This window comes from Convolutriloba macropyga, chromosome 10, assembly GCF_964194025.1.
Source record: "Convolutriloba macropyga chromosome 10, txConMacr16.3, whole genome shotgun sequence".
NCBI classification, from domain to species: domain Eukaryota; kingdom Metazoa; phylum Xenacoelomorpha; order Acoela; family Convolutidae; genus Convolutriloba; species Convolutriloba macropyga.
In genome coordinates, this window is record NC_134477.1 from 25,518,592 (window position 1) to 25,541,176 (window position 22,585).

Here is a 22,585-nt window from a genome sequence, read left to right on the forward strand (position 1 = left end):
GCTATTTCTGCCCTAATTAGATATCTCCGTATATCGACGTTTTTTGCTTCAATTAGACGTACTTATTTTAATCAAATCAGTCTTGCAGGCAGAAAAGTTTTTTTCATTTCTTTTGCAGTTCAGGACTTGTCCTTCGATCTTTTTCGAATCGCTTGCCTGAGATTATTTGAACTTTTACATACCAGTTATTTCCTTCACTTTATCGAATACGCATTCAGTGAAAAATTGCTGACAAACTTTGAGACAATTTTGTCTCATTAGCAATTTATTAAGACAATTATTAGGAAACCAATTGCTTATTGTACAAATATGTGTATTTGAGGCACAGCATCTCGTGGCTAGAAACATTCTGTACTGGGAACTTTTTACTGAAAAAAGGAGGAAAATTTTTTCATCTGCTGGTTTTTCGATAATTTTTGAGTTCATTTTTGATTATCAAGGCAATAATCATATATTTTTGTATTAAAATTATTGAAACTTCAACAGCAATATTTGCTCACGTATTTACCACAATTTGTTATCCTGTGAAAAGCAGACAATATCAAAAACCTCAAATTATGATCCAAAGCAACTAAATTGAACTTAAAATTATTAAACATAGCCGGCAAATTGACGGAAAATAGCCGCCGTTGACCCGCTTGACGCATAATGGGATTGAAACAGCGAAAGAAAAGATAGAAATTGACAGAAGTGTCAATTTATTTATTTGTTGTGCAAATTCTGCATATTCGGTTAGATTCTAAAATTACACTTAATTCAGGTTTTAAGCTGAATGCTACTAAGCATAAAACTAATGCCAGCTAGCAATCGCTTTAACGAACTTTGGTAGCCTAATGCACTATGACATAATGACCTGGCTTTATATGCTTATTGTTTCTTTTGATCTTTTGATTTAGCTCTTTTGACTTTGAATATTTACTATTTACACAGCGTAATTGAATGCGTGAAAGAATTTATACTACATTCTGTTGAGACAGTGAGTAAGTCAGAAGTCAAGCATGGAAATCGTGACATGAAAAGCGAAAAACGTGATCTAAAGGAAAAGCGAATTTAAAAACGGAAAGCGCCTAAATTATAGCCGTTGAGAGGCTGACGGCGGCTATTAAAAGTCTTAAAAATATATAAACAAGAAAAAAATCAATGAGGCAAAACAAAAGCCGTCGATAACACAAAAACATTTGAAACTTAGTTTGAGTTTTAGCAACATCCTTTACCCTTTTGATAACCTTTGTCAAAAATTTAAAAGGAGCTCTTACGAAATTGAAGGTCACCCAGGCATTTTTGTTATCTCTGAAAACTCGAATGTTTTTACCAGTTACTTTTTTCACACTTGAGCTAAATATCAAATGCCATTTTCGCAGCAACTTGATAAAATACAATATTTAGTGCTAAGACAAACGTTTCTGCAATCGTTTCAGATAGTGATATGATAAATTATATGCTTTCAAAGACAAATATGGGAACATTGTGACACGCACAGAACAAGCGAGCCTTCTTATTACTTTTACACGTAGCGAGAAAGGAAAGAATAAAAAGGCGATACTGAAATAGGCGATCATCCGATGCTGAAAGTGTATTCTATAGCAACATTTGCAATAAAAGAGAAGAGATCTGATAAAATTAAATAACTAAAGAGAAAACAACAAAGATCTGGAGAAATCACACAAAAAATACAAAATTAAATTGCACAAAATTTTGTAATAGACTTTATATTCAATATAGTACATTTCGTCCAAGTAATCTACACTTTAATATATACCCCATATACAGACATAATTAATATTTAAATGGATGGTTATTTAGCCAGCACCTTAGAAAGATTATCAGAATTTGAAGTTGGTCAAGTTGCCATTAGTATTACCGCATAACTATCCTCCGTACACGAGTTCCATAGTAATTCAGTACTGCTTAAGTTGCCGATTAAGTGCTAGTAGCTCAAGGTTAATTTTCACACCTGGCATGTTCATATTAAACCCAGATTCTTTTTTGTCACCATGATTCAGTTCAGATTTACCCAGGATCAATGGTCCGGGAAGTTGCATACTTTTCTCGAATGAGCGCATACCCTGCTTGAGAACTAAAATTATAGCATGTTTTCGGCTTTCTTCAGCCAGACGGAGAACTCCGAACCGTCCTCAACACAGTTACCTCATAAAGAATCTTGTGCAATTTGAACACAGTGCAGTTCACAATAGAAACGGCGTAACTAATCTGGTTTCCTTGGCTTATCGTAGTATTGAAAAAATTGTATGTTTCCTCTCTCCACCGTTTGGTTTCCCGGACCCCGCCCTATAATTTAATAATCTATAGTTGAAAATTTCAGACCAATAAAATAACAGACCTAATGCACGCAGTAGAATTCCATTTCTTACTACGAGTGCTAGGACAATAGATCGACAGAACAGATCGAAAAAAAAATAAAATTGCGTATTGGCCGATCAAATTTAATGGCTCACATAATACTGCGCATATGTTCTGTCGTGCTACTTTGTTCGGTTGTGGTAGATTTTTATCCAGTCCCACGGGCGGGGCCGGGTCATGCACGCCCAGGCATGGCCATGACTCGCGAGGCTTGGCCATATGCGGTAATTTTATGCCAGCTCGCAAAAACTTAATTTCAGCTAATGTGAATAGATTATTTTCGATCTGTCACATTTTTTTTCTGTTTTCAAGCTATTGTCCAGTCACCCCTGCTACCACTGCACTACCCACGCAAGCAGTTCTCTCCATAAATTATCTTAAATGTAACTTAGCAAAAAATAGAAAGTTTTTGTCCCGTACCCCGCATTCGAGAAACAAGATAAAACCATTCAAAAGCTGCGTTGTCAGTTAGCCTAAAGAAAGAGAGTAAAGCCGATGAGCAAGCCTATAGCACTAGGAGATGCCTAAAAACTGGTAATGGGGAAGAAGGAAACAGCCACTTTGAGCTCCCCGATAAAAACAATCATTGTATCAGACAACCTATTATGTAAGATGCCATAATATATCACTCTAATTGCGCAACAGATCATCAGCGGTGAATGTGGACCACCTGCCTTCGCTTTCTTTGTCCCCTTTTCGTGATGACGTATGAGGAGTGGGAATTACGTCACCAATATTTGCATTTGCACTGGATGACGCAATTTTCTCAAACACAGGAAGCGCTGAATTGAATGGTGAAAAATGTGAAGGGTGATTGTTATTCAGGTGGGATGTGAATGTGTTTCCATTTGCTGTTGTGGAAGGAATTCTGGTCGTTCCTGATGAATTTGAGGAGGTTGGTGATAAGGATGATGTAGGAGTTTCGAGGGGAAAATCCGTCGCAGATGAAGTGGCTACTACTGCCGCTGATTTCAAAGACTGCACTTCGGAACTCATTATGTCCAGGTTTTCCTAAACAACCAAAATTTTTTGGCAATTAAAGAGAAGAAAAATGCTCAAATAGATAAATGTCTGCATTATTTCGATTAAAACAGTTCACCTATGTCAGCTTGTGTGCTCTTTCAACGATCAAACTCAAATCTAAACAAGCTGAAAGATATGTTATTGAAACATACAACGGCGCAGTTAATCCTTTTACCAAAAAATAGCAGGACAAGTCATGAATAACAATCCAAAAAATTTGACGGAACATTTTTCCAGCAACATCAAACTTTGTAAGTGAAACAAACATATGTCACTAAACGCGCAAAAAAAAACAATCTGAAAACAATTTTAATATATTTATTTTCCCAAAAAATAGTGTCATAAAATAATCATCAACAATAACAACACTTTTTTATAACTATAGGCGCTACACATTTTAGAATGAGCACAACATACAACAACCCTGACAAAATCAAAGATAATGAGAAGGCACAAAAATGAATATTATTTTAAAAAACTAGTGGCCTCAAAAAACACAGCCGGCAGATTGCCGGAATAGCTGCGAAAGAATAAACTTGCGTGCCGTAAAATACAGATAGAAACAGATGTGAAAAAATGTTATTGCGGCCAACTTTTATTCAAAGGGGTGTACATTAGAAAACAATTTTGGGAACAACCCCCAACCTCCAGCGTAAGAAACACTTGCATTAACCACTAGGCTTACACGTCCCTTATTCTCTCTTTTATTACAAAAAACTTTGTTTTAGCGACAGACATAAATTCTGAATGCGAGCAAGTTACGTCACGCAAAAAGCAAGAAATCAAGCGTGAAAAGGTGACGTAAAACGTGAAGCGACAGAATGTTCTAGAACAAAATGTAAAATGACAAAGAGAGTCAGACGACGAAACAAAAGACCAAGAGCACCGCACTATAGCTCCGCGCAGCTTACAGCTTCGCAGCTATACAAACACAAAGTTATATTAAAAAAATCATTAAACACAGCTTAGCTTACATCTTTAGAGCCAAAAAGTTTTTAATTCCATTTGTTGGAAAAAGGACAAAAACGCCAATCTCAGAAAATCACTGAAACATTTCAAAAACAAGTCGTATCCAAATTCATCAACAAAAATAGCTAAAACAATAGCTAACATTAAGCTGAAACATGAAATTGAGATTACACTGCACTTGAAGGACAAGAAGTACTGTTATTAATGATATTCAGCTAATAGACCACAAAATCGGCAACAAAAAAGCTTCCACACCCAAAAAAGCGCCAAAGTCATGAAAACCAATGTAAAGAAATCAAGCAACTAATTGAACCAATTTATGCCTCAGTAACAACCGGTAAGAAATGCCATTAATGGAATTAAATGCCAAGACAACAAAATCCACAAATGTTCGCAAAGATTTTTGGAAGTTATCAAACACTAGCTAAAACTTGAAACAATAATAAGGTTCATTAGCAGCTTATTAGCAACCGATGAGACCTGCCCTAAATGAGAATAATTGATAAGACAACCAAATGAAGTATGCACAGGTGAACTAAAAATATACGTTTTTTACTTTTGACAAAACAGATGTTAAAGTCTAAAAAACGTTTAGCTATGAACTGATACGAATAATTCGATTCACCTTCGAGACAACAGATTTAATAAAATAAAAACACAAACAAAACAGCACTTATATTTTATTACAACAAATGGTGTCAAAGTCATAAAAAGCACTAGCTGCAGGTCCAGGGGTTCAAGCAATAGCAATACACGGAAATAGAACACGAATGTAACTTTTCATTGTCACTCAAAGCAAAAGCACTGAAAAAAGAAGACGCACGTAAAAAAATTCACTCAAGATCATTTTGTTCAAACACCACATTCTCACCCCAAGTTAAAGGTACTTTTCGAAACATTTTGAACGTTTTATTACTCCAACCTGACAAAACATCGCCGCTCTAATTTGAGTTCTCATTGACAATAGAAATTTGAGAAAAAGTGATTAGACAAATGCGCATATACAATAGAAATCTTTGGATAGTAAAAAACAGAATCAGCGCCGCAATGATATTCACTTGTTCTTTAATGGATCTGCTTAATCGCCTTCTTCAAGGGAATGATTAGAGCCCGGAAAACAGCCGCCATTGATTCCCACAACCCTGGACGGGGATTGACAGTCCAGAAAACAATAAAAATAGACATTTGTACAATATTTTTAAAGTGCTAACTACATTGATTTTGTGTCGTAGTTAGATACTCATGTTTCGTAATGAGTGGATACAGGGGCTATTATCGATAACATTAAGCATTAAAGATGGAAGGAAAATAAGACTTAGAAGAACAAAGTTCAAGTATCGAGCACATAAAATTGGGCTTTACGGGTTTATCGCGTTTCTATTCTTGATTTCCTATTATGACCGCGTTCATTTTAGATTGCCTTGCTGAGAAACTGCTATTTGATAGCACTTTTGAGCAGAATGCGCCAAGAATAGACCTTACCAAGGGAATTCAAAAGATTTCACGCAAAATGTTGAACAAGCTGTGAATTAAGGTACAGCGAACAAATTTTTATTCGACGAAGTAAGACAAGTTAACCCGACAAGTCCTACCCTTCAGCTCAAAGAACTTTCATTGGAAAACAAAAACTAAATCAAGAATGGATTGGGAAAACCACTAAGAAAAAATCTGATCACAAAAAAAAGAAAACGGTAAAAAAAACTGGTGCATGTGAACAAAAAGCCACTAGCGAGATAGCGAATTTTTGTTCAAATATCATTTTCTTACTCTACTTAAAAATAGGAACGCAAAATTTCATGCCGCAAAACCATTTGCAATGTCGCTCCACTTCCTGTTTTGACGTGATCAAAATCATTACTTCAAATTGACTTCAAAATTTATGAAGACGCGTGAACAGATTTCTGAAAAAAAGCGCCCCAATACACTTCAAATTCTTTGAATTGTAGAAACACTTAGGGCGCTATAAGAGCCAACTGATGCGACAAGTTTATTAAGAGCCAGATATTAATAAACAAACATAACCAACTAACATCGTGCGAATTGCTCTTAAACGATCGACTGGCTTCGTCAGTAGCTAGCCACGGTTTAGTGAGACTAACTTTAGCTCAATTGAAGGGGACATGCACCAGGGTGCACATTGAAGGGGCTTTGGCTGCAAGGAGCCCTTACGGCCTGAAAGATGAGCAGGGGCGAGGATTGAGGGGACTAACGTTGGGGGGAACTAAACTTTATGGAACAAGCTTCACAACACAAGTATGTCTTCACGCCACAAGCAGAGAAATGTCATCTTACAAAAACTCCAATCCCTCAAAACCTGCCTATGCCACCAAGCCTAACCGGAAGCAAGACAAGACAAGGGGGTAGGCAGGTAGTTGGGGGTCTGTGGATTAGATAAGTAGGGTGACTTATATAGGATCAAAAGTTTTCATAATGACCTCTTCACCTTCTATATAATTAGCATAAGAAAGACCAACAGGACTAATATAATTGCTACAAATTCGTTTGAGAGCAGTTAACAAAGTGACAATGACACAAAAAGCGTCGTGTAATATAATTGCTAACCTAACCTTAACTAATCAAAGAAAACTCAAAAAGAGATAGGAGAAAATGAAAGAATCGCAGACACTAAGCAATACATCTGGTAAATTAAACAAATTAAAACAAAGTTAAAGTAACGCGAATCTAAAAGTGGCTTTATTCGTTTATCCAGTTTATCATTTTTATTTGGTTTCGTTTTTCGATATTGACTTTGTTCATTTTGGATTGCTTGGCAACTGATGTTTAAAAGCACTTTGAGCAGAAACATAAAAAGCATCAAAAATCGGTATAACCAAACAAAATTGTTTTAAGCCGTGAATTGAGAAAAAGATAGCCGGTACAAAATTATAGTGACCAAAAACCTTAGTTCAAACTGACTTCAAAATTTATGAAAACGCGTGAACAGATTTATGAAAAAAGCGCCCCAATACACTTCAAATTCTTTGAATTGTAAAAACACTTAGGGCGCTATAAGAGCCAACTGATGAGACAAGTTTATTAAGAGCCAGATATTAATAAACAAACATAACCAACTAACATCGTGCGAATTGCTCTTAAACGATCGACTGGCTTCGTCAGTAACTAGCCACGGTTTAGTGAGACTAACTTTAGCTCAATTGAAGGGGACATGCACCAGGGTGCACATTGAAGGGGCTTTGGCTGCAAGGAGCCCTTACGGCCTGAAAGATGAGCAGGGGTGAGGATTGAGGGGACTGACGTTGGGGGGAATTAAACTTTATGAAACAAGCTTCACAACACAAGTATGTCTTCACGCCACAAGCAGAGAAATGTTATCTTACAAAAACTCCAATCCCTCAAAACCTGCCTATGCCACCAAGCCTAACTGGAAGCAAGACAAGACAAGGGGGTAGGCAGGTAGGTGTGGGTCTGTAGATCAGACAAGTAGGGTGACTTATATAGGATCAAAAGTTTTCATAATGACCTCTTCACCTTCAATATAGTCATCAGTTCCTAATTACTAGAGGTTACAAACCAAGCTGCTGTTACAGTCCATTGTCTGAAAACAGAAGTCAACAATCAAAAACACAGAGAAATTTTCAAAACGGAAGAAGTCAAATTTCAAGTTTTGTTATGGGTCCACTTCAAAAAGTACCTTAGAATCTATATTCATGTTACAGAAAAAAGTTTTACGAATTCTTTTCAATAAACCAAAATCACACAGAACAAAAACACTTTTCCAAAACAGTAAGAATATGACGGTTTTTGAGCTATACGTAAAGGAATTATTAAAGTATGGTTTGTGCAGTTTTCAAACATTAAAGAAAAAATATTCGAGGGATTTTGAAGGAAGAACTTTGCGAAAAAAACAAATGTTTTTACTTCAAGCTAAAGCTTCAAAACATATATCTACGTGAATCACCCAAAGCACGATGTTTACGACTTCTAAATAAGTTCTAAATAAGCGAACTCGAGATTTTAACTGAAATAAAAACCAGACTTAACGATTACGAAGTGAAAAAAATTGTTACGAACATTTCGACAAACTTTTTTATGGGTAACGATCAAGCATGGGACCTTTTCTCGTAAACTTTGCTGAGCTCGTTATAATTTGTTTCTCCTCTTCTATTATAAGGCACATTTCATCATTTTTCGCAATTCTGAAACCATGTTAATTCCTAATGAATAAAGAATATTAGCAGTTCTTGCTAGATTGTATGTTGTTGACCATAGATAACTCACTTGGAAATATTCATTTGTCTGGCAATTTTTTGTAAATGGTTCTTCAACAAACTGTTCTTCTTCTGCTTCAAATCATGAACAAACTTGCTCTAACTTAAAAAAATCTGTAGATTACCATTAACCCTCTTCGAATAGTAAAAAAAAACTAAATTAAGAGCGCAATAATATCTTAATTTGAACATCAAGCGGCTATTTAACAGTATTATGAAACTAAACCTATGCTAACGTTCCATTTAGGCCTTGAATTTCTGCTTACTCAGCAGCTTAGGTGTACCGTACACCGATAGCAGACAAAGCTCAAAGAGCGAATGCTCATCAGATTAGACTCGTCGACCGTATCACATTGGTAGCCGATATGCACATTGAATTGAAACTGAGTCACCATGTATTCCTCGAGTGACCATGTATGTGTGGTCAGACAAATAGGTGGAAGTAAGGCCTGTACAGTGGAAACTAACAAAACCGTCGGAAAAATTGCTGTCCAACAAGAGGGGAGGGATTGTAGATATTTCAGGATTAAGGAGGCCAGCTGCAAAGGATAAGAGGGCACAAAGATGAGTCGAAACCAACTAAAATACAAAACTGACCATGAACTATTGGCTCCTCAACATATTCCGTGGACTGTATTCTAAGAGCCTACTAAAACTGTAAGGGAAATCACAGCAATTTACTGCCCTGGGAGTTCATGCTTATCCGATTTCTTTTGACCAAACGTCAAGCCACTCACGCAGCGAAAGAACATTCTAGATTAAAAACAGTCAACAGTTTCGCAAAATTTTTTTTGAAGTAAACATGTATATTATTCTGATTATAACCATACGGCTAGTTATCCACATGCTTTCAAATCATAAACAAATTAATCACCGTATCAGTATTGTTATTAATATAATAATTTAAATTGTGGCTGTTCGTTCTCATAAGTTAAAATAGGATTTGAAGGCTCTTATTTGTCTATTAACGGGTACTTTCTTGTGCTGATCGAGCACAAGCTCAGTTAAAACATTTTTAAAGCAAGTTTAACTGTTAAAAGTTCTAATTGAAGAGGGCAATTTGCTCCATTTTTGAATGCTTCTCAAGATCAAAGATTTGTTTCTCCTCTTCGTTTTCGTTCTTTTTTTTTATAATATTTTGATTTGTTCTCTTGTTCTGTCTGGCGTTTTGGCGACTAGTAACCATTTTAAAATTTTCGGATGTTCCCCGTGTAAAGGGTGGTTCCACACAACACATACTAGATAGTATTGTAATTATTATAATAACATTTGTATTATTCTTGTTCTTATTATTATTATCTTGAAATTGCGGCTGTTCGTTCTCATAGGTAAAAATAGGATTTGAATGCTCCAATTTATCTGTCAACTGGTAATTTCTTCTGCTGATCGAGCAAAAACTCGGTTGAAGCATTTCTAAAAACAAGTTTTCCTGTTCAATGCTCTGAATGAAGAGCTCAAATTGTTCCATTTTGAACGCTTTTAGGATCAAAGATTTGTTACTCCACTCGTTTTCGTTCTTTTTACAATTTGTTTTGTTCTCTAAACATTTTGAAAATCTCGGATGTTCCCCAGTGTCTTATATCCTATATCTGTTTGTAGATTCATTAAGCCAAAATTTGAGAAAAATCGGCTGACGAGATACGATCTTTAATGAAAAGTGTGGTCAAATATAAAGAGTGGTCAAATTTTGGTCAAAAATAACCAACTTTTATTCCCCATGTAAATTACCTAGGCAGTTAAGGTTTTTTTGCTGTAAGAGTTTGAAGGAATATTCCAATGAAAGAAAGATGAGAGAGTTCAACATCAACTTTTAATTTTAAAGGATTTGGATTTCTTAAAAAAAATACAAAAAAAAACAAATTGCATTAGCCATTTTGTTTAAAACTGAGATCGGATGATTTTTAAAGGTCAGGTTTGAATCAATTTGTACTCCAAGATAACGACAAGCATGGGCTGGTTTGATAAATTCACATTTAAAATTAAACTCTTGATCCGAATTAGTATGATTTTTAACGAAAACATCCGTTTTATCGGCATTCAATGAGAGTTGATTGTCTGTGTGGTATTTTTCTGTTTGTTCCAAATTTATAGTTGAAAAATTTCGTTACTTTCAAATTTGCATATAATACTAGTGTCATCTGCAAATTGAACAAAATCATTTTCACCTTCCAGTTTTTCAGAAAAATTGTTGACAAATAAAAGAAAAAGTGGAGGTCCTAACACAGCTCCTCGTGGAACACCAAGATTGATAGTTATTTCATCTGAGTCAATACCAAATTTTACGCATTGTGGTCGATTTGTGAGAAAAGTAAAATTGTTGATTGAGAGATTGAAATTTTCAGCTTTCTTGAGAAAGATCTCATGTGAAATTAAATTGAAAGCTTTCGCAAGATTAAAGAATATAGAACCTGTGTCGCGGTTATCTTCCATGTTTCCTAACATTTTTTCAGTAAAGTAAAGCAAAGCATCAGTAGACAACTTTCTAGACTGGAAGCCGAATTGTTTTCTGTTCAAGAGCGCATATTTTTCAAGATATTCTACTAAATGGTTCAGTAAGCCTTTCAAAACCATTCGTAGAAGTTGGTGTTACGGAAATTGGATGATAAGTTTAAAGAGAAACATCTCCTTTTTTGAAATTTGGTGTGATATGTGTGATAGGTAGAATTGTTGAAAAAAAAATTTGTTGAATACAATCGTTAAATATAATCTGAAGATGTGTTCCGATAGCGTGCTTTCCGGATTTCAACGCCCAAGCATTAATGTATCCAGGCACTGGTGCTTTGTTGATGTCTATATTGTCAATAACTTAACAGATTTCCCTCAAAGCAAAAGGTCTAAAGTTTAACTCTGAATTTGCCTAGTTCCAGCCAAGGTATTGCCTAGTTCCAGCTACAATGTTTCAAAAAACCTCTGATCAGCTAACTCAAATTCTCTTCTCCCTTTAAAAAATTATTTTATTACGAATCCATATTCCTATATCCCCACCCTCTGCTGCTCTTGTTTGATGAGAATGATTTTAATGCATAAAATTGTGCTGAGCGCTGACTCTTATATTAAAGCTTTGTTCATCGCTCATCCAAATTTCAGTTACTATAATAATAGTTTCTGAGTCCAGCTGGTGAAGCAAATTTGATATATCGTGATACTTAATTTGTATGCTGCTAGCTTTTAAAAGTAGAAATTTAAGTCATTTTGATCGCCAAAAAGAGCATCATCCAAAGTAGAAAATTTTGAAGCAACAAAGGGTCCAGGATTTTTTCTATGTCATCACAAAGAAACAATTTTTCTCAAGAAAAGGTGAAACACTGCGAACAGCCGGCAAGTTACCGGAAAAGAGCCGAGGTTGACGCATAACGGAAAAGGAAGAGTGCCATTAGGTGCTCATTTTTCAGCATCCTTTTCTCATTCGGTGTGCAGTTTCAGCTACATTCTGATTTTATAATTAATTGGCCGTATTCACTACTATGTAGGAATTTAAAATCCACTGAGTTGAGAGTAGTGAGTTAAGACAGGAGTCAAGCGTGAAAGTCGACATAAGTAAAACGAAAACCCATAAACGAAAGAAAGATAAAGAACATAGCAGGACAAGTCCTGACTTACAATTCAAAGAACTTCCATTGATTAAAAAAACAGACAGAGAATGGACTATGCATGGATTGGTAAAACAATAGAAGAATCTGATAAAAAAACGAACAAGCAGTAGGAAATCTAAGTCAAATTGCCTCTCTACTCTACTTTAAATTTAAGAGTGAAAAAAAATTCACGCCCCTAAAAAAACTTGCTTTTCTGTCTCACTTCCTGTTTCAACGCGAGCAAATCATTACTTGAATCTGACTTCAAAAATTAGAAAAAACGTGATAACCGAACTTCAAAAAGAACATAGCCGGAAAATTTCCGGAAACGACTCGAAACGTCTGATCATCCAAACCAAAAACCGTAAATGCAGCCAAATCCACCAAATGTTTGCCTCAAAACAATCAATCGATACCAGATATATAAAAATTTGGTAAAAACCTTACCCTAAAGGGAAAAATTTAAGCTGTGACACTATTGAAGCAAGCAACCACAATAATTACGAGGTCATTCAGAAACTAAAACAAAAAGAACCGCACAAATCTAAATCTAAATGAAAATTTTGAGGAAACTCAGTAAGAAATCTTGAAACCGCAAAATATTGTATTAATAGATATATATCTGGTAGAACTGAATGGCTAAAGAAGGATAACTGACCAGGTTAATAATTGTCACAGAATGATCCAGATTTTACCATTCTGAATTCCGCATAAGGTACGTAAAATTTTATTTATTTATGGCACCAAATTAGCCGATGCCAGAATAGATGGTATCGACACATTGTTAAAGTAGCAAAAGTAGGCAAATTTCTATCTTAGTCTGAAATATGAAAATTAAAATGAAGAAAATTGAAGCTCAAAAAGAAGTATATTGCATTATGTATGTTTGGATGTTAAGCAAAATAACCTAGCCATTCTCCCTTTAAAACTAAGGAGTGAGAACACAGTTCAAGGACTCGAACTAAAAAATAATTTGCCTGTATTAGTTTGACAATATTTGTCAGAATATAGTTGAAATGTACCAATATATCATTAAACACGCAGTCATTAAATTTTCAGTGAGTTTCAAACATCTAATATCAATGAACAATTGAATTATCAATAACATGAAGTTAAAACACATGACGGAGCATAGAAAGCGTTACTAAAACAACCCAAATCATAGTATTTGTAAATTTTATATATACCAAGTCAAAAACTGAGGAAAACAAGCCATTCATTCAACGTCACGTATGACAAAAAACTTTTCTCGCTGAAAAAAAATTAGTTAACACGGAATTTTTCAAGGAACACCAATAACCCTCTAGTCGTCAAGAGACAGCGCATTCATACAATTCAAATTCTTTTAATTGTATAAAGGAGAGCGCCTATATAAAAGCCGTAGCGAGATTGACTGCAGCTATTAAAGACAACACTAATGTTGTTACTTCAAATTTCGTTCTATCGCAATGCAAAGATAATTAAAGATACGAAAATTAAACAATGTTAAACATTAAACATAACCGACTAAAAGTTGGAAGAATTGCTCTCGAACGACTAGTGGGAGCTGTAATCAATTGCAGCCTGCTTCAGTCGGGGGAGCATAAATGGGACTCAGAAGTTCAATAGTGGGCTTCAAATAACCCTATAAGAGGTTAACATATACCACTACTAAGACTTAGTGAAAATGACACCAGTTCCGGCGCACTTTTCATTTGACTTTTAGTATTAAATTGCCGCCAATTGAGTTCAGCTGCTTGAAATTGTGATTGAGAGGGAATTTTAGATCACGCGAAACGCAAAAAGTCAAGGGCGTAAAAGTCACTCGAAAAGTCAAACGGTCAAGCAAAAATTTTGCATAAAAAAGACACACGTTTACAATAGTTGCTTCTCTATGAGAGCAATTAAAACCTAGCGTCAGAAAAGCTGATCCCAAAAGACATGCGGGGCCATTTAATCTACCGGCTGTAGCCTAGATACATTTTTTTGATTGCATAAAAATCCGATTAGGTTGGGATTCGAACCACTGACCTACTTAGTCCACCTGACCTCCGTAGTCCGCCTGACTACCTGAAAATCGAGACTCATGTAAAACGAAAAACGTGATGAACATTAAAGCGAATTGAAGAAAACATAGCCGAGAGAATTGGGGAAACGACTCGAAGAGTCGCCTTCATGAAGTAATTACTTTCTAAATGAACTGGTTGCTACTAAAGTGACTACTAAAAAGCCACAATTCACAAATCCAAAAAACAGAAATTTGTAAAAAAAAAAGTGTTTTAAGGAAAAAAGCTCTAAAAATAATTTGAACTTGAAACTGAAAACATTAAAGAACTTTTTATATTACAAGGTCACATAAAGCCAACGAAAACACCCTATAGTTAACAAAGAGTATTAAAGTTCTCACAAAACAACAGTCAATTCAAAATAGGGTAAGCTCTGCAAACAACAGAAAACGAAAAACTTCAAAAAAGTTTCAAAATATCTCAATTTTTTGCCATCTCTCAACAAAAAATGTTTCATACCAACAAATCTGTAATCACTTGCTATCTGAAAACTCCGTAAGTACCAGGCGTCTTTATAAATCACACTTAAGGCAGCAGAACAAAATTGGCGAAAATCGCGACAATTCGCCAAAAAACCAGCAAACTAACTGAAAAACCATCAAATTAGCATCAAATTCATATTAATTACTGGAAACCTTCCAAACAATAACAAACCAAGTCTAAATTCGATACAAAATCTTACCCAAAACTACAAAAAATTGAAAAAAAACGTGAACAAAAAATTTTTTCACAAATCAATTTATCAAAATCTCTCAAAAACAATGGTACGGACAAAACACCACTTTCTTTTTGCCCCACTCTCCAACTTTGTTCAGCACCCAGACCACTCCAATTCATGCGTTTCAAATTTCACTCCAATAAAATTGATCTGAAAAAGACTTCCCCTTCCTCCTTCCAGTCGTAAAATCGAGAGCGCCTGAATAATAGCCGTTTAGAGGCTGAAGGCGGCTATTGAACAACTATAACGTGAAGTCAATAAGAGTCTCGTTATTCAATTTATAAAAGTTACAAAAAATCTGTTGAAACAATACAAAAACTGCGATACAGTTTTGCGAACTAGCTATGAGAAAAAGCAACAGATTCAACAAGAAGATGCGAAAAAAACATTGGGATACAGATTGTGAGTAAATCCTTTGTCGCAATGGGAGTAAATCAGAACAACATAGCACTTTAAACTAATCTAAATCAACATACAAAATTAAACATAACCGACTAGCGTCGGGCGAATTTCTCTCAAACGACCGGCGAGCGGTTGGCTTTGTCAGTAGCTAGCCACGGGGGGGGGGGGGGGGTGTACCGGGGGCTGATGGAGGGCAACATTGCCAACACTGGGTTGGGGTCAAAAGCGTCAGACGAAAAATCGGTCAAGCGAAAAACCGCATAAAAAAGACCGACAGGACTAATATAAATGCTAAACTTCGTTTGAGAGCAATTAATCAATATCGGTCTGCTCTCAGCTGCCATTTTCCGCATTATTGCACAAGCTTCACAAGCATCAGTCGTCATTTAGAGTTTATGGTAAAATGATAGTACCTTTGTGGCCGATATTAGTCTCGTTGTGTTCATCCTGGAGATATGTCTGGAGAAAGGATGAGCAGAACGCCTTCGCACAGACTTAAATTACTAGGCCAAAAATCAACAAGTCAAAAATCAATATTTCAGAACCATTGCCCCGTCTATCACCAATGATTCCTAAATACCAACCCCCGGCTACAATCATCAAACATAACCGGCTAACTTTGCGCGAATTTGGGGTTGGCTTTCGCAGTCGTTATCTTAAGCTTAGGGAAGCACATAAATACGGGGTTGCTGTTGATAGGGGTATCAAATCCATGTATAATAGTCCTCTACACCGCCAATTTACGCCTACGCGTCACGATTCGATGTGGCCGGGTGGAGAAGGAGGGTCAATGTTGGACTGAGCGCGGAGTGGTAACCAGTTTATACCGTTTCCCAAGACCAAAATATGCGAGATTTTTTGGTTCGAATATACAGCAGGACTATAATACAGATTTCGTTTGAGAGCAACTGAAAACCCTCACCTGTAGTTTCATATTCTTCAAAATCGTGTCCTCTAATACAGATTGCAATCGCGTGTTCAGCTCTTTGTAAAAATGCAGGTTGTTTGGCTCCCCTGACATACCACTCCCCACACCATCACTGGACGTGTGATGTATGGTAGTACCGTTAGATGGACTGAATAACGATGTCAGCTTAGAGGCTGGATTCAAACTTCTTCGATGATCCAGAGATGAATTCTGAGCACTTGCTAATTTCTGAGAGTATATTTTATTAAACAAGAGGGTGTCATTACCAGCCGCTGAGCCCAATGTTCCCGTTTCTTCTCTCAAGACGTAATATTGGATGATTTTGTTTTTCTTTTTAAGCTCTTCTGTCAGCTGAAAGACTTGATCCTCCATAACTTCTGATTTCTCAATCAACTTTTTCTGTTGTTTCTGGATTTTGATCAACTTCTCCACGACAGTATTCTTGTCCAGACCTGGATATCTAAAAAAAACAGAACACACGGTAATCAAAGCATGTAGTCACCATGCAAAAACCTACCCCCCAGTTAAGCAAAGTCAATTCAAACATTGCTCGATACTATTGAGTACTGGGAAGAATTGCTTGTCCAAATGCTATCACATTAATATTTAATTGGTAATGAATCAGCAAAATACCTCTTAAAAGCGCGCATAATTCGTTTCGGCGCAGCAAGTTCTCGCGTTCCTACGAGTGAACAGCTTAAATGAAACATCAAAAGTAAGCTTACTTATCCATCCACTTTTCAGAGAATGAATTTACTCCTTCACTGCTCTTTGGTACAACTCCCCTTTTGAACGGCTGAGCAATTTCCACACTCGCACATACCAATGATGACATATCGTGCCCCTTATCAACGCTGGATCTTGCGACATTGGATTGTTTCTCAATTGCCATGGACGTTCCTTGTCCTTTGACAACATTTCTTGTACCCTGGTTGGCAAATGTCGCCGATTTATTGTTGTTATTATGATTTAGATCCCACGTGTTCGAATCACTATTACTGTCTTCAGCCGGTACGTCTCTAGATCCGTCATCAACTTTGTTACCATTACTGCTATTTTTCCAAGGTGAGCTATTTTCTGAGCCACGTTTCAAAGCCTCTGTTGCAACTTGAAGATCAGATTCTACTGATTCTTTCAACTTCTTCATACTTTGAAGTTGTCGATTTGTGTCTTTCAAAACAGCATCCAATTTTCGCTTCTCAATGTTCCATTTGTTCTCTTTCTCCTCAAAATCCAGAACTAATTGCGCTATCCTGGATTCTTTCTCTTCCACAATCTTAGACAGTTTACTCAATTCAGTCTGTTTGTTTTCTTTCTCTTTCATTATTTGTTGATCGTAATCCGCAGCAGTGGACACTTTGGCTTCTGAGATTTGGTCTTTCAAGGCTTCTATTTCCTTCTGCAGCTTCTCGCAGTCTCTCCCTTTATCTTGCAGCTCCATTTGTAACTCTGTAATTTTGTTGGTCAATTTGGTCGTGTATTCAAGGTTGGATTTCTCCCTATCTAAAATGGATAAACACAATCTCATCAACCAACAATCTGCAATTGATAACTTTCTTTATTCGAAATTCCTAAATATCAACAAGTAAACAAGCTTCCGTAAGAATCCTAGTTCTCCTTTCTTTAAATGGAAGTCTTCCGGTTTACTATTTTAAAATAACAATTCGGAATTGCATACTCAAAATAGGCCAGATTCTAGAATCGAGAAATAGCTATTCTCGATGTTTTAAGCTCATCAACTTACTTTGGTATTCGTTAATTCTTTCCTCGCATTCGTTTACCAATGCCTGCTCCTTCTTTCGTTTTTCCTCAACTTCTATCCTCCGATTCTTCTCACTCTCAAGCTCCGTTTCCAACACCGCATAGGCGTCCAGCCGGCTCTTTAAAGTCGATATTTCCGCTTCTTTGACCATTAACTCCTCTGTTTTCTCTCGAACGCACAACTGCATTGCTGTGGCGTCCTTTTTACTGGCTGAGAGTTGGTCACGTAGAGAAGTTATCTCGATCACAGAGCAATGCTGCATTCGTTTGAGGAATTCGAAATCTTTGGCATGGAAGTGTCCAGCAAATTTGGTTCCAGGAAGTTGCTCGTCTTTGATTGACAAATTGCTCCTATGAGAACTAGGCGTGCTGTCATCTAGAGATGAAATCTAAAGAATAAATTAATATAATCGATCCATTCTGTGGACCCTTCCCACTTTCAGCAACCATAGGGTGCACACGCCTATTTTACTAATAATATGCTATATCAAAATACAAATTATATTCGGCCATTAAAACGGAATTAAAGCTCAAATCGCTTCTGATCTACTCCACATAAATTCCTCGCTCAGAATTTTGAGAAAATTGTGTGAAATTGAGACCATTAATGCATTCATTCGCGGCAAAGCTCTTTTCGACTGATTCTGAACCAGACGATGAGATCAAGTGAGCGGAGCAAATAATATTTTATGAGCGAAAGAATGGGGATCTCTCAAGCTGGTGCAATCTATTAGAACGTTATCTAAAAACATAGCTGGAAGATTGCCAGAAAATAGCCGCAATAGATTTGTAGATCTGCAGTCTCAAAAAAAAATTTAATAATGAAACCAAAAAAATTGTCCTTTCATTGAAGGCTGAGATGTTATATTTTGATTAGGAACCGGTATAAGCTATTGCTGCCTCTATTAGCTGCTCTCAAACAACCTTCATTTAGAAAGTCGCACATTCACTTGACCTTATCCTACCTTAGTAAATAAAAGTCAATTTCAAAGTGAGGAGGTCATTTTTGAGAGCGAGGTAAGCCACGTGTGACCAAAAATTTAATCACGCGAATGAACAAAAAACTCGCTCCACTAAGAGGGAAAAAAGTCGTCACGCACGCACTTCAAATGAAATTGCATGAACGAATGAACAAAAAGCAGATTTGAAGTGGTTGTGACGTCATATGGTCGTAACAAAAATCTTGACGACGAAATAAAAAATATAACAGGACAAGTCCTGATGTGCAATTCAAAGAATTTTCATTGATTAAACAAAAACTAGACTGTGAGAAATGGGAAAATCATTTCCAAAAAAACCAGATTAAAAAACTTAAAAAAACTGAAAATCAGTGTCCAAATGCGGCATGCGAACAAAAAACCACTAGTTGGAAGAAAAATCTCGTTCAAACAAAAAACTAAGCCTAAAATGAACTATGAATGGATTAGGAAAACCATTTAGAAACAATTCCGATTCAAAAAATCGGAAAAACAATGAAAATTGAAGTGAAATTGCCACATGCAAAAAAAACCACTAGCGAGAAAGTGAATTTTTGTTCAAATACCGTTTTCTCACTTCACTTTAAAATTATAGTGGAAAATTTCGCGCCACAAAACCACTCGCTTTTTCGCTCCACCTCCTGTTTCGGCGTAACCAAAATCACTACTCCAATTCGAGTGCGGCTATTATTAAGAACAAAAACTCAAAAACAGCCGGCAGCTTGCTAGAATAGCTGCGAGGCGATGAGTTGCTGAGTACCATCTAATACTCATTAAAAAACTAAAAAATTTTCAATTTTTTTTTGAAAAATTTCAAAATGCTTTTGTTATTTTGGTCTCAAGGCTTTATCATTAACAGGCTTCATTAAATAGGACTACTTTATCGGCATAATCAGCTTTAAGAAAAATTTACTTTATTTATAGCATATATTGTGGCCTATCAAACGTTCGCCTTTCGGTAAAAAAAAAAGCCAGTAGTAGAGCTAAATTGACAATTCTACAAGAAAAACTATTAAGAGCACAGGAGACTATTAAAAAATAAATAGGTACAAAAAAATCACGAATTAAAAAGAGAGACCGAAACTCACAATTCATTAAACTCAAAAATATCAAATAGAAATGCCGCGAAAAAACCAGAAAGACAAATGCCACAAACATTCCACAAAAAAATTCGAACTGCAAGAAGTTCTGAAAAAAATCTAAGACAAAGTCCAAATGCATTTAAGTGCATTGAACTGTAAAAAAAATACAATCAGATCAATAATAGCCTCGATGTCGCTACGTGGTTATCAAAAATCAAAATCTATGGTAAATCCGAATCAAAGACGATTTCAAGTGTCTTTCAATTTTTCTGAAGCTTTGATCGTAAAAGATAGGAACCACTCAACATTTTCACTTCATTTTTGCGCTTGCATCTGTGCTTCATTTGATCTATTCTACTTCTCCTCTGTTCTTCTCTTTAGAGAAGTAGCTTGAAAAATTTTCATGGATGCAAAAAAACACCCCAGAATTTGCACCGCGACCACCTGGATGGTTGTCTGACTGACATTTTAATCACTGCGCGCAATATCGGCTTTTAATCTGATGCTTATACTTTAGCATCAAACTTTATTTTCTAGTGACAGCAACTGAGATTACATAAAAATAAGGAAGTCAACTGAGAAAAAGTCACCTAAAAGCAAAGTATCTTCTAGAGCAAAGCGCCAAAATTTTCGAGCAGAAATTTTACATACAAAAAGACCCACAAGTTTATAATAATTGCATCAAACTTCGTTTAAGATCATTTAAACAATTAGCACTTGCGAACTGCTCTCAAACAACAGGCGGGGGCAATTTAATTTAGGGATGTAGATTAAGATTTTTTTCTGGGTACAAGAATTCGGAACTAGGGTTATGAAACAAGGTTTTTAAGAAATTTGGAACTAAGGGTTATGAAACATCATATGAAAATCGAAGTCACCGTTCGAAAAATAGATCACTATTACTCTCCAGGACAAAGCCCAAACGCTATTACGAACATTGATTTGTAATATCTATCAGATCAAAAAAAGCCTCGATGTCGCTTCGCGGCAATCAATAATCTGAGGTAAATCCGAATCACGATAGATTTAAAGGGTCTTCCAATTTTTCTTAAGGTATGATCGTAAAAGACAGGAACCACTCAACATTCTAACTTCATTTGTGTGCTTGTATCCGTTCTTCATTAGATTTATTTATAGTTGAAAAAAATTAAACAAAGGTGGAAGATAGCCAGAAAATTGCCGCAACAGCTTTGTGGATCCGCAGTCCCAAAAAGATTGTAAAAAAAACAGACCAAAAATTTATTTCTAATAAATAACGAGATGTTAGATTTTGATTAACAATTTTTGTATAACTAACTGCTGCTTCCATTAGTTGCTCTCAAATAACCTTCAATTAGAGTGACACCCACTTGAACTCACGTGAATTAAAGTAAAGAAAATTTAATTTCAGAGTGAGGAAGTCAATTTTGAGAGTGAGTTAAGTCACGGGGAACCAAAACCTTATTCACGCGAATGAACAAAAACTACACTAAGAGTGAGAAATGAGGTCACGGACGCAACTCTGTTGAATTTGCATGAATGAATGAACCAAAAATGGTCGTAACAAAAATCCTAACGATGAAATATAAAATCCAAGTGAAGGCCAAAAATAGCCCCAGCTATCGCTTTGTGGCTATTAAACAATAACTTTAAATGATCTGCTCTCGAACGACAAGCGGGAATTTGATTTAGAGGAGTAGCTTAAAAAATTTTCACGGGTTGAACAAAACACACCCCAGAGTTTGCACCGCGACCCCCTGGATGGTAGTCTGACATCTTAACCACTGCGCTATGCCGGCTTTAAAACTGTTGCTTAAACTATAGTAAAAACTTTATTTCTTAGTGAGAGCAACTGAGATTACATAAAAATAAGGAAGTCAACTGTGAAAAAGTCGCCTGAAAGCAAAGTATCTACCAAAGCAAAGCGCAAAAATTTTCGAGCAGAAATTTTACATACAGAAAAACCCACAAGTTTAAGCCGGCTGGGACTTAGGGATGCTAGCATTAAAGGGTGAGGGGACTGCGGTCAAGCGATGGGGGTGTAGGGTTGTGGAAGAGCTTGTCGAGAGTGGGGACCAAATCGCCAGTTGAAGCAGGTCTTCTCGATGTTCTGGCCCCTTCAAGCGGGGAGAATCGAAGTACTCAAAGACCGGAACAAAGGAATGCACGGAGGAACAGCAGACGAAGCCACGGCAGAGCTGCTGGGAACCGACACTGCCAAACAAATCTGGGAGCAGCCGACCCAGAGGGTACACAAAGGCGATCAAAATGGGTGTCATGTCGGGCACTGTCAATATCAGAGCGAGTTTTTGGTAGATGGGCGAGGTAGGCATGCCCACCTCGTCCAGTTGCGGATTATGGCAGGAAACATCGAAATGAACCCGGGACCCCGGCGCTATGTGTGCCCAGTGTGCAAGCACACCATCAAAGACAGAAGCGCGGCGAGCGTCTGGTGCCATAAAGGGGGCTGGGTTCATCTCAGGTGCAAGCAGCTAACTAAAACCTGTGAGTGAAACGAACATTTGAGTGCGGAAGGTGC

General features: G+C 36.5%; 1 protein-coding gene across 1 annotated transcript in view; it reads right to left on the reverse strand.

The window, feature by feature from the left end:
• Positions 1-2,551: 2,551 nt before the first annotated feature.
• LOC142348840 (coiled-coil domain-containing protein 186-like) overlaps positions 2,552-22,585 on the reverse strand; it is a 29,499-nt gene continuing 9,465 nt past the window's right edge. Inside the window, exons 3-6 of the mRNA XM_075400377.1 lie at positions 17,992-18,397; positions 16,973-17,750; positions 16,242-16,707; positions 2,552-3,372 (exon numbers count right to left, since the gene is read on the reverse strand). Of these exons, the coding sequence (XP_075256492.1) occupies positions 2,992-3,372; positions 16,242-16,707; positions 16,973-17,750; positions 17,992-18,397 (2,031 nt within the window). The 3' untranslated portion in view covers positions 2,552-2,991. The remainder of the gene's footprint in view (positions 3,373-16,241; positions 16,708-16,972; positions 17,751-17,991; positions 18,398-22,585) is intronic.